We start from the raw sequence: 13,083 nt of genomic DNA on the forward strand, positions 1-13,083 counted from the left end.
GCCCCGCTAGCGGCCAAAATGCGCCGCAAATCCGGCGGTAAAACACCGCTAAAAATAGCGGCGTTTTACCGCCGACGCTATCAGCGGTGTGGTATGAAAGGGGTCTAAGACGTTAAGATCTTCTCCGCTTCTCAATGGTTGTGGCAATGATGAGACAAAATGTCTGAGCTGGAGGTACCTCCATCCATCTATATCCATGTACTCCTGTAGTGTTTCTAACGCGTTTATTTTACCCGCGTTTATTATGTGCCTTAATTGAATATCTTCTCTTCTAATCCAGTGTCCTCCCATAGTGCTCTTCCCCGTTGGAAATAAGTTATTTTCTTTTAATGCCATTAGTGGAGAGTTGTATTTCCACTTATTATGCTTGTGAATTCCATCCCATATTCTAAAAACGTTTTTTGTGAGTGCGAGTGTTGTTGGTCCGAGTGATCTGTGTTTTGGGGGGTATCCAAATTTCCTCTCCTAATCGTGTCTCTGCAGCGCTGTGTTCTATTGCCACCCATCTTTTTTTCATTATCTAATTTTGTCCACTAATACTATAGATTCATAATATTTCTTAAAATCCGCTACTTTTAGACCTCCCCTCTCTTTTCCCAGTTGTAATACCTTTAAGGCTATTCTAGGCTTCTTATTTTTCCAAATGAGCTTAGTTATTAGATGTTTAATAGTATTAAAGTAGACTGGAGGAATATATATATATCGGTAACATCTGTAACTTATATAATATTTTTGGTTGTATGATCATCTTGAGGGCATTTATCCGGCCAAACCAGGACAATGGTTTCGTCATTATATTTTTTCGTATCTTCTCTTACTTCATCCAGTAGGGGGATATAGCTTATCTCATATATTTTCTTTAATGAGGCTGCCAACTTTATACCTAAATATTTAATTTCCTTCTTCCATTAGGAAGGGAAATTAACCCTTTAGGGTTAATTCGCTTCTGTCCAAAATTGGCCCTGGTGTATGAGTGGGGACCTCGGATTGTGGGCTCCTTGGGGGTGGGGACACACGTGAGTGTGGAATGTACAGGGATGGGGACAGTTGTGGACACTCACTCGGGTTGAACTGGATGGACTGGTGTCTTTGTTCAGCCTAGCCAACTATGAAAATATGTCGTCAGTCCTTCACTGAACATGTATGCAATCTCCAATGAGGTCAGGAAGCTTACAGGGTGGCATCATACTTTTGGGGGACTCGGGGCTCCAGAGATGCCCCAAACCTGTTATAACCAGGTAGAAAATATATATCTATCAGAAACAATTTGAAGAATAACAATGAAAAGTCAAATCCCTACCCAATTGTGACCAGTTATCTTTACAACTCAGCATCCCCTTGTACAAAGATGAGCCGACAAAGCACATAACCGAGTGCTGCAATACCCCTCTGTACCCCACAGAGTCCTCGGTATAGCATGAAGATCATTTCAGAGGAGAGATACATTACAGAGATTAATCTTTGCCCATAACGACACTGACCCGTAATCATGGAGTGTCCATCTCATGTAATGCTTAATACTGTTCATCAGCGCTGGGTTTGTTGCAGTCAATTTAACTGTCAATGATGCAGCATTAATGGGGTGTTTAAATGCTGCTCTTAAGTTGCATGTTTAATGAAATTCAGGAAAACAGATATGCAGCAGTCATCTGTGTAATCCCAGACTCTGATGTAACAAAGGTTTGGCACGCTTTAAGACGTTTGGGGTAATTTTCTGTGAATTTATAGCTAACTCGCACAATACCAGAAACAGTGCAGCAGTAAGATGGCTGACACCAGTAAAATGTGATTACACAAAAGAATAAATAAAAAATCATATAAAGGGAGTAAAGAAAACACAATGTAAAGTTTTTAAAGAGGAAGTAAAGGCAAAAAAAAAAAAAATGCAGCCTTCAAGGCAAAGGCATAATGAGCTAGTATGCATAGCATACTAGCTCATTATGAATAACTTACCTGAGAACGAAGCCCCCGAAGTGGTCCTCCGTCTGCTATGTATCCCAAAATGACTTCCGGGTCTCACTGCTCTGGCGCTCTGATTCGCCGGAGCCGCAATAACGTCACGCGCACAGGAGCCAACACGAGCGGCATATCGCAGTGATCTGCGGCCTGCTCACCGCTGTCTACGGCGCATGCGCTATAGACAGCGGTGCCTGTCTTTTTGTAAATATCTCCTAAACCGTATAGGTTTAGGAGATATTTCTTGGACCTACAGGTAAGTCTTAATCTAGGCTTACCTGTAGGTCAAAGTGGTTTGTAAGGGTTTACAACCACTTTAACCACTTCCCGACCAGCGCACGACGATGTACGTCGACAGAATGGCACGGGCAGGCATATTGGTGTACAGGTACGTCCAATATTCAATGCCGCCCTGCCATCAGGAGCGCGCCGCCGGCGGCGTGCTCCCGCGCTGGTCGGGACCCCCGTGAGTCCGGTCACGGGACCCGCGGACTCGTTCGCCGTGGGCATCCTCGCGATCGTCTCACGGAGCGGCTGAATGGAGGAAATGCTGTGTAAACAGCATTTCTCCATTCTGCCTAGCAACTAGTGACGCTGATCTCTGCTCCATGTGATTGGAGCAGAGATCAGTGTTCACTAAATGAAAGCCCAACTCCCCCCACAGTTAGTAACACGCCCCTAGGAACACTTAACCCCTACACTGCCACCCACTGGTTAACCCTTTCACTGCCAGTGTCATTTACACAGGAATCACTGCATTTAGTGATTACTGTATAAATGACAATGGTCCCAAAAATGTGTCAAAAATGTCCGATGGGTCCCCCACAATGTCGCAGTCACAATAAAAATCGCTGATCACCGCTATTACTAGTAAAAAAAAAAAATAATAAAAAATTATTAATAAAAATGCTATAAAACTATCCCTATTTTGTAAACGCTATAACTTTTGCGCAAACCAATCAATAATCGCTTATTGCGATTTTTTTTACCAAAAATATGTAGAAGAATACGTATCGGCCTAAATTGAGGGAAAAAAAATTTTTTTTATATATTTTTGGGGGATATTTATTATAACAAAAAGTAAAAAATAATGCGTTTTTTTTCAAAATTGTCGCTCTATTTTTGTTTATAGCGCAAAAAATAAAAACCGCAGAGGTGATCAAATACCACCAAAAGAAAGCTCTATTTGTGGGAAAAAAAGGACGTCAATTTTGTTTGGGAGCCACGTCGCACGACTGCGCAATTGTCAGTTAAAGCGACGCAGTGCCGAATCGCAAAAAAGTGGTCTGGTCTTTAACCAGCAAAATGGTCCGGGGCTGAAAGTGGTTAAAGGGCTGCACAATTCAGCAATGGTATTCAGTGTTTTGTAGATGTTAGAAAGGTAAACCAAATACCCTTCTAAAACCAGCCCATAGACGTTTTGAATCTTAGCCGGTTCAGCAATAACCGGTCAAGATTTAAAACACATATGGGCAGGCTGAATGTCTATCAAAGTTGATCGATCATCTTGGGTACAACCAGCCTGTTGAATTTTATATGTGATTATTGCCAGTGGCTGTTATAGCCGCTAGCACTAATCACAGTGTTCTCCCGGAGGGGTAAGTTGTCCCCACCGGGAGGACACAACGGCACCATGGTTGCAGGAAAGAAAATCACTCAGTCTATGGTCGGCTTTAGGCAGCTGAACAGTCAGGAACAATGGTGGGGAAATATCGTTGGGAGAGCACAGGCAATAAATGTCAAGTTACCCTCTAGTGAAAAATACAAAACTAGAGAAAAGTTTTGTGGTCACAGACCTATGTGACTATGATGGAGATGTGTGGTGGAGAGTGCCAAATGTTTTTTAATTAAAAATATTACAAACATACAACATGATAAAAACATATTTACATATATACAAAAAAATAATAATATATATCTTACATAGTTACATATAGTTACATAGTTTTTAAGGTTGAATAAAGACACCAGTCCATCCAGTTCAACCTGAGTGAGCGTCTACAATTGTCCCTATCCCTGTACATTGCACACAAACATTGGTTCCTCGACTAAAGGAGCCCACAATCCAAAGTCCCCATTCATATATTAGGGCCAATTTTGGACAGAAGCCAATTAACCTACCTGCATGTCTTTGGAGTGTGGGAGGAAACCGGAGTACCCGGAGGAAACCCACGCAGGCACAGGGAGAATATGCAAACTCCAGGCAGGTAGTGTCGTGGTTGGGATTTGAACCAGCGACCCTTTTTACTGCTAGGCGAGAGTGCTAACCACTACACCACTGTGCTGCCCGATATCTAAATAAATAAAAACAACCGAGCTTACATCAGCAAATAACAGAAAAGAAAATGTATTTTTTCCCAAAAAAAAAAATCGAACTATATACAAAGAAAATGTGATGTTTGTACTCACCGTAAAATCCTTTTCTCTGAAGTTCATTGACGGACACAGCTCCTTTAATTCTTGACCTTAGGGTTTTTATGCCACCTTCAGGAGAGGACTAGGCAGAACACGCAACACATGTAAAAACAGCAAGACCGCACAGCACCGCCCAGGGGGCGTTCCCTCAGGCTATAACCCTGCTTCCTGCAGCTCAGTTCGTCAAAAAGCTGTATAAACATAAATAGGAGGGGTGGGTGCTGTGTCCGTGAATGAACTTCAGAGAAAAGGATTTTATAGTGCGTACAAAAATCCCATTTTCTCTTTTGTTCATTGACGGACACAGCTCCTTTAATTCTTCTCCTTAGGAATGTCCCCAAGAAGTGTCAAAAAACGAGGGGGTGGAAACAGCAAAACATAACTTCACCCACAACACAAGGAACACCACAACAGAGGAGTTGCCGTGTCAAACAGCCGTCATCAAAACCTGCGGCCAGCTTATGCATCAAAAGATGCGTTCACAACAAAACTGTAACTTAAGAAAGCATAAATTGCAACCTTACAAAACCTTGCAGCCAAAGCAAGCATCCGAAGATGCGCTTACGTCAACTTTGTAGAATTTAGTGAAAGTGTGAACGGACGACCAAGTCGCTGTCTTACATACCTGGGAGACAGACGCTCGATGTCGGAAAGCCCAGGGGGTTCCAATTGCCCTGGTGTAATGAGCCGTGACAGGAAAAGGGGGCACCTGCCCCTTTAAGGCATAGGCCTGAACCACGATCTGTCTGATCCACCTAGAAATGGTGGACGATGAGACCGCCAGCACCTTTTTCGGACCGGCCACCGAAACAGAGTCTGACTTCCGGAAGGGTGCCGTAGCAGGAGTAAAAACCGCGCTGTTCTGAGGTAAACAGACACCAGCACTAGAGGTACTCTTGTAGAGGCTACAAGAAAATGGCCGGCAGCTGTCTCTAGCAAAAAAAATCACCATGAAAATGGCCACCGAACCTTCTAGAAAATAGCTGATGGCACAAACACTGCATAAGACTACAGGAAAATGGCCACGGCCTCAGCAAAATGGCCGCGGCCTCTCCTCATGCTCAAACAGCCCAAGCACCTCACAGTGAGAAAAAAGGGGCAGAAAAGACAAAACAGACCCCAACAGCCAGCGCAGCCCCCTGCCAAAGCCTGGAGCCCCCCCTGACCAGGTACACACATCGCACTTCATGCCCAGTCACACAGCGGCCCCAGAAGGGGGAGGAGGGAATGAGGGGCAGGGAGAGAGGAAAGGGCACGCGAGAGACCCCCTAGTCGACCTCCCAAGGAATGCCCAGCTGCTCTATCCTGCCGAGGCAGGGAGAGCTATACTTACCCCTCCTGTCAGGATTGCTGGACGCATTCCACCACAGACCCATCACCCAAGCAGTACGGGGTGGCTGCTGGCCATGGTACACTGTGACATGGACAGCAGGAGCCTGGTCATATGTGTGCTCCAGAACATATAGCTCACTGGCCGCCCCTGAAGAGGCATGTCGTGGCTGACCCAGTGCCTAGCTAAGGTCTGCTCACGCTCGATGGTCAGGCTGGGGAGACTACAAGGATCTATATTATCCAGCCTGTCACCCAGCCCGGCTGTTGATTATAGATCACTGGATCAACATTGTAGAAAAAAATGAAAAAATTCCCAGGACCAATGGTCCCCTCTGGGAGCCTAGGTCCTTCTCCTACACTAGGCAGAAAAAAACTGAGCTGCAGGAAGCAGGGTGAGGGGTATAGCAAGAGGGACCACCCCCTGGGCTGTGCTGTGCAGTCTTGCTGTTTTTACATGTGTTACATGTCCTGCCTAGTCCTCTCCTGAAGGTGGCACATTAACCCTAAGGTCAAGAATTAAAGGAGCTGTGTCCGTCAATGAACAAAAGAGAAAAATTGTTTTATTATCCATAAACTACTAAATTATGCAAAACACAACCCTACTTTAACCTATACACACCCTCAGGCTAAGAAACGATTAAACATTTATCCCATGCATGCAGTCTTTTTTTCAAAAATCTGATCTTATAAACATCTAGGGGTCGTGAAAGGACAGAAAGAAAAGCTGCACACCCAAAGACTGACAGACAGCAGCTACGGGCACCTGACATTCTTCCACGCCTTTGTTCAGGCCCCCAGCCGCCACCTGTCCTTCTCAAGACCCTGAAATTTCCCAACCTCACCCAGAATGCTGTGCACCACTGCCTCAAAGGGACTTTTTTCGGAGTAGAAAAACCATGCATTCTACGTGAAGTAACGGGGCAACTAGGCCAACCAGAAAAAAGTTTCTCTAAATCAAGATCCCAGTGAGTTTGAAAGGCTCCGTATGACCACTCCGCATAACTCAAGCAGGAAAGGAATGGGAACACTGTGTTTTCCCAGCAGGAGAACACAATGTCTCAGTGGTTGCAGGAAAGAAAATCGCTCCATCTATGGCCGTCTTTAGGCAGCTGAACACAGTAGGTAACAATGACGAGGAAATATCGTTGCGAGAGCACATTCATTCATCATTATATGTCAAGTAACCCTCTAGTGAAAAATACAAAACTAAAGAAAAGGTTTGTGGTCACATAGCTACTGTATGTGAATGTGGTGAAGATGTGTGGTGGAGAGAGTAAGTTCCTCTGGTGCAAAGACTGATGTGGATAAAAACAACAGAAGAACTCTGGATAGCCGCACTCCGGATCGAATAAAGTGAATTGTGCCTTTATTATTTCAACTAAAAATCCCCACATCACACATATCGCAACAGCAAAGGAAAAAATTCAGAACAAAAAATGCTGACGCGTTTCACGCTAAAATTAGCGCTTACTCATAGCTAATCGTTATTCTGAACAAAAAGCATATATATACTAAAGACTGATGTGAATGCTGCACAGCACTGCCGAATACGTAAGAGCTACAGTGCCTTGCAAAACTATTCACCCCCTTAGCTTTTTACCTATTTTGTTACATTATAGCCTTTACTTCAATGTTTTTGTAATCTGAATTATACGTGATGGATCAGAACACAATAGTCTAAGTTGGTGAAGTAAAATTCAAAAAACATATACATAAAACTTTTTCAGAAATAAAAAACTGATAATTGCCATGTTTGTATGTATTCCCCCCTTTGTTATGAAGCCCATAAAAAGCTCTGGTGCAACCAATTACCTTCAGAAGTCACATAATTAGTGAAATGATATCCACCTGTGGGCAATCTAAGTGTCACATGATCTGTCATTACATAGACACACCTTTTTGAAAGGCCCCAGAGGCTGCAACACCTAAGCAAGAGGCACCACTAACCAAACACTGCCATGAAGACCAAGGAACTCTCTATGTAGCTGAAGTTACATGCCATACATACAGTGCTTAGAGCACTATGTGAAGCAAATACAGTAGTTTGTTTAGACCAGCTTGGTCCAAACAAAATGACAATAAACATGGACATCAGCTTTAAGTAGCCCATACAGCTATTAAAAGTGTATGCATCTCTATGTAAAACCCTTTTTGTTTGTTTTGGATAGAGTAGGGAAGTATCCTCGCTAGGGATAGTCACTCCTCTATTTGTACTGGTTTAACAGCATCTCCAATAAAGAAAGTGTAGGAAAATCCAAAACTAGTCCCTAGAAACAAAAGGTAAGAGGAAATCATCCAATGGGGACACCTGCTCTGGGACTCCCTGTCTGGGGGGGTGGGGGCATTTTATCTAACTTCCTGTTCCATCATTGACACAGGAAGTGAAACATTTTCCAAATGGTACACAGAGAGCGAGAAATAAACCGCCAGATTTTTATTCTTCTTGAAGTTACACAAAACTAAAACTATTTTACCTAGACCTACACTAAAGCCCCATACACACTATCAGTTTTTCTGCTGAGTTTTTCCATCAGATTTACCAAAACCATATAATATGAGGTCAAACCTTAGGAGTTTCAATGTGTATGGAATCTGGCCGGCCCTCGCAATACATGGTTTGGGTAAACCTGAAGGAAAAACTCAGCAGAAAAACTGATAGTGTGTATGGGGCTTAAGTTTTGTCTAGCCTAGTGCTCAGTTCTTTTGGATTGTTTTTTAGTTTCTCAAGCCTGTTCCTTTCCTGTTTATGAGAGGTATGCTAGCTATGCCTGAACAGCTCCTGAATGCCACAGAGCAAACTAACAGGCATGGAGTAGCTGTAACAGAGATGCTGGAAAGCAATCAATCACCAGTAGCAACCTACCTCGGGCAGAATAGCTTTAAATACTGGTGCGTCCATCAGGGTGATCTGGCTCTGGAACAAAAACACAAGGAATAGAAGAACATTTTTAAAATCAGAATTATCAGCTGCCAGTGGAGGCAGAGAAACAAAAAGAAAAGAAAGCCAGCCATTTATATATCAGATTTTCACTAGAAACAGGACAGTTAAAGAGGAAGTAAACCCTGATGAGTGTTACTTCCTCTTTGATTCCCTGCAAAGGTAAAGCATAATGGACTACTATGCATCGCATCGCATCGCATCGCATAGTAGTCCATTATGTGTCACTTACCTAACAAAGGAGCCAGCGATGTCACCGCTGTCCCCTGTAGTCCGGAGCCTCCATCTTCTTGGTGGGTCTCGTCGCTCCGCCGCTGTCATTTGGCGAAGCCGTGATGACGTCACTCCCGCGCATGCGCACGGGAGCCGCCACACGCGGCATATCGCCGTTCACAGCGGCGCACTAAGTACGCCGCTGTCTACGGTGCATGCGCCGTAGACTGAGGTGCCTGTCTTTCGGCAAATATCTCCTAAACCGTGTAGGTTTAGGAGATATTTCTTGGACCTACAGGTAAGCTTTAATCTAGGCTTACCTGTAGGTCAGAGTTGGTTGTAAGGGTTTACAACCACTTTAAAATCTAATCTTTTCTGTCTTTTTTTTTTTCATAAATTTTTCAATCATTATATATATATATATATATATATATATATATATATATATATATATATATATATATTTGTTCTTTGTGAGATATCATCAAGGAACCTGTCAGTTAAAATCTCCTTCAGATTATTTTGCTTTCGTTTTTCTCAGTCATGCGGGATGCAAAGGCATCTCCTGATTCAGCGAGTTGTAGAACATCAACCCTCTAGCTCAGGGGGAGAGGTATTGCGTTCATGCAGGGAATGCCTTCTTTCTACAACTTCTATAAATCTTTTGCACATGCTCAATATTAGTTTGTACTGCACCATTAATTCCATATGGTATATAAAAAGCAAAGCTTTATGGCTACTGCCTACTGATATAGAGATTTTTGTACCATATACATAGAGTAGCAAACAAAAAAATCACAGAGATACAGTTATCCTTTAAAAAACAAAATGAAAATTTGGGAATTACATCTGTAAATGGTAAGTTACTTACAGCAAACTCCTCAGGAGTCACTTTTAAAACATCAAACACCACGGCATCATAGCTTTTGTTGGCGTAGTCCGAGCTGTGCCCGTCTAGAGAATCCGAACTGCTACTCCCCTGGCAAACAGAAAAGGTTTACAATGAGCAGGTGTAAAATGCCAGGCTTTCTGTTGCAGTATATACATGTTCCTTATGCTCATGCCGTGCACCTTAACCACTTTCAGCCCCGGACCATTTTGCTGCCTTAAGACAAGACCGCTTTTTGCGATTCAGCACTGCGTCGCTTTAACTGACAATTGCGCGGCCGTACGACGTGGCTCCCAAACAAAAATGTATGTCATTTTTTACCCAAAAATAGAGCTTTCTTTTGGTGGTATTTGATCACCCCTGCGGTTTTTATTTTTTGCGCTATAAACAAAAAAGTGACAATTTTGAAAAAAATAAAAAACATTATTTTTTACATTTTGCTATAATAAATTTCCCCCAAAAATGTATATAAAACGTTTTTTTTCGGCCGATACGTATTCTTCTACATATTTTTGGTAAAAAAAAAAAATAAATCGCAATAAGCGATTATTGATTGGTTTGCACAAAAGTTATAGCGTTTATAAAATAGGGGATAGTTTTACGGCATTTTTATTAATAATTTTTTTTTTTTTTTTACTAGTAATGGCGGCGATCAGCGATTTTTATTGTGACTGCGACATTATGGCGGACACATCGGACATTTTTGGGACCATTGTTATTTATACAGCAATCACTGCTATACAAATGCAGTGATTCCTGTGTAAAGGACATTGGCAGCGAAGAGGTTAACCACTAGGTGGCAGTGTAGGGTTTAAGTGTGTCCTAGGGGCGTGTTGCTAACTGTGGGGGGCGTGGCTGTGTTGTACACATCACTGATCTCTGCTCCAATCACAGGGAGCAGAGATCAGTGTCACTGTTGCTAGGCAGAACGGGGAGATGCTTGTTTACTTTAGCATCTCCCCGTTCTTCCTCCCTGTGAGACGATCGCGTCCATGGGACCTGCGATCGGACTCACAGAGGTCCAAACCAACGCGCACACGATGGCACGGCGGCAAATTTAAAGGTACGTACCTGTATGCCCATTTGCCTGTCGGTGCCATTCTGCCAATGTAAATGTGTGCGTCGGTCGGGAAGTGGTTAAAGTGGATCTTTCAGTAACACTATAAATCTTCATAAATAAATTCCTGACATATCACATATACATATTATATACAGTGGGTATAGAAAAGAATCTCCCCCTTGAAAAAAATTAATTTTGTTGCTTTACAGCCTTGAAAAGAAGATAGACACAGTTTTTGTTTTACCCAGCTGTATTTACTCAGTGCAACTTATAATATCCAAGTGAAATATTTAACACCAACATGTCAGAGGGAAAAAAACAGAATTAGTGAGTTTGAAAAAGAATCACCCCTCCCCCGCTTTCTAAAAATAGTGTGCAACCTCAATCAGGTGTAGCTAAATGGCACACAAAGCCATTTGACTTTCAACTGTGATCAGCTGTGGTCATTGTGATTAGTTCAGCATTCCAGTCCCTGGCAGAGCAACTGAAGCCAACAATCAACCACGGGTGGCAAGGCCCTGTCAAAATATCCCGGGATAAAGTGGTGGACAAGCACAAATCAGGAGATGGATAAAAAAAAAAATTCCAAAAACTTTACCAATGCCACAGTGGAGTCTATTATTAAAACGGAGGTTCACACAAAACTTTTTGAAACCCTCCCCCTCTCCAGTGTCACATTTGGCACCTTTCAGGAGGGAGGGGGTGCAGATATTTGCACCCACTACCAGGCATAGACTCCCACAGGAGTATGAGCCTCTTCCTGTCCCGCCACGCTCTCTGCTGGGACACACGCGGGTCACAGAGACAGTGCGGACCATTCTCACTGCGCTGCACAGTAGGGAACCCGGGAAGTGAAGTCCCAAGGCTTCATTTCCTGATTCCCATACCGAAGATGGCGGCGGCAGCATCCGATGAACTGAGGAACGGTTCGATCTCAGGTGCCGACATCACTGGACCCCGGGACAGGTAAAGTGTCCTTATTTTAAAAGTCAGCAGCTGCATTATTTGTAGCTGCTGACTTTTAAAAAAAGTTGAAGTTGAAGGTATTTGGTAAAACACAGACCCTCCCTGGAACAGGATGTCGCTTCAATCTGGATGAAAGAGCCAGGGGGCTATTTTCCAAAAAAATAGCAGTGTCTGCATTTTTCTTTACAAACTCAAACATTTACTGTATAGAATGAAAAATGCTTGAAGATTTAGCGTTCCTGTGAATCATCTAATATTTAGTTGTATAACCACAATTTCTGAGAACTTATTCATATCTAGGTTGCATGGACTCAACTCAACCAACCAAAAGAGATTTCATCTCCAAATACGGAAAGGTTTCTTCACAGTAAGAGCTGTGAAAATGTGGAATAGACTCCCTGCAGAGGTGGTTCTGGCCGGCTCAGTGGATTGCTTTAACCACTTGCTTACTGGGCATTAAACCCCCCTCAGTCCCAGACCAATTTTCAGCTTTCAGCGCTAATGCACTTTGAATGACAATTGCGCAGGCATACAACACTGTACCCGAGGAGGAGGAATAATAGCCGATTACCGGCTCCGTTATATCACATGATCAGCTGTCATTGGCTGACAGCTGATCATGTGATAAGGGGTCGGGATCGACCTCTTGCATGGATCGGTGATCAGGCGAGTCTCATAGACTCGCCAATCACAGAGCGCGCCGCGCGCCCCTCAGGGGGCGCGCAGGCCGCTCGTACACGGGACTACGTCAATAGACGTAGTCCCGGAAAAGGAGATCCGCGCTGTAGCCGTCATTCGGCTATAGCGCGGGTCTCAAGTGGTTAGGAAGGGCCTGGATTATTTCCTAAGTGTACAGAATATAACTGGGTACTGATATTTATAGGTAAAGTTGATCCGGGGAAAATCCGATTGCCTCTCGGGGGGGATCAGGAAGGAATTTTTTTCCCTGCTTTAGCAAATTGGATCATGCTCTGCTGGGGTTTTTTGCCTTCCTCTGGATCAACTGTGGGTATAGAATTGGGTATATGGGCTGGTATGATATTATTATATATATATATTTTTTTTTTGTGGTCTAACTGGATGGACTTGTGTCTTTTTTCAACCTGACTATGTAACTATGTAACTTCTGGCACTTGTGAACAGGTATTCCAGCCCAGGACGATTGTACTACATTCCACAATTCCTCTGCATTTCTTGGTTTTACCTCAGAAACAGCATTTTTGATATCACCCTACAGGTTTTCTATTGGACTAAGGTCCAGAGATTGGGCTGGCCACTCCATAACGTTAATCTTGTTGGTCTGAAACCAAGATG

General features: G+C 43.3%; 1 protein-coding gene across 5 annotated transcripts in view; it reads right to left on the minus strand.

Moving 5' to 3' along the window:
* Positions 1 to 13,083, minus strand: part of RALGPS1 (Ral GEF with PH domain and SH3 binding motif 1) — a 659,487-nt gene that overhangs the window by 501,584 nt on the left and 144,820 nt on the right. For all 5 annotated transcript variants that reach the window (XM_077484871.1, XM_077484870.1, XM_077484869.1 and 2 more), the window contains exons 4-5: positions 9,726 to 9,833; positions 8,567 to 8,617 (exon numbers count right to left, since the gene is read on the minus strand). In XM_077484871.1, coding sequence (XP_077340997.1) covers positions 8,567 to 8,617; positions 9,726 to 9,833 — 159 coding nt within the window. The remainder of the gene's footprint in view (positions 1 to 8,566; positions 8,618 to 9,725; positions 9,834 to 13,083) is intronic.

Source organism: Lithobates pipiens, unplaced genomic scaffold (genome assembly GCF_037356315.1).
Source record: "Lithobates pipiens isolate NorthernLeopardFrog02 unplaced genomic scaffold, aLitPip1_a1.2 Scaffold_166, whole genome shotgun sequence".
NCBI lineage: Eukaryota > Metazoa > Chordata > Amphibia > Anura > Ranidae > Lithobates > Lithobates pipiens.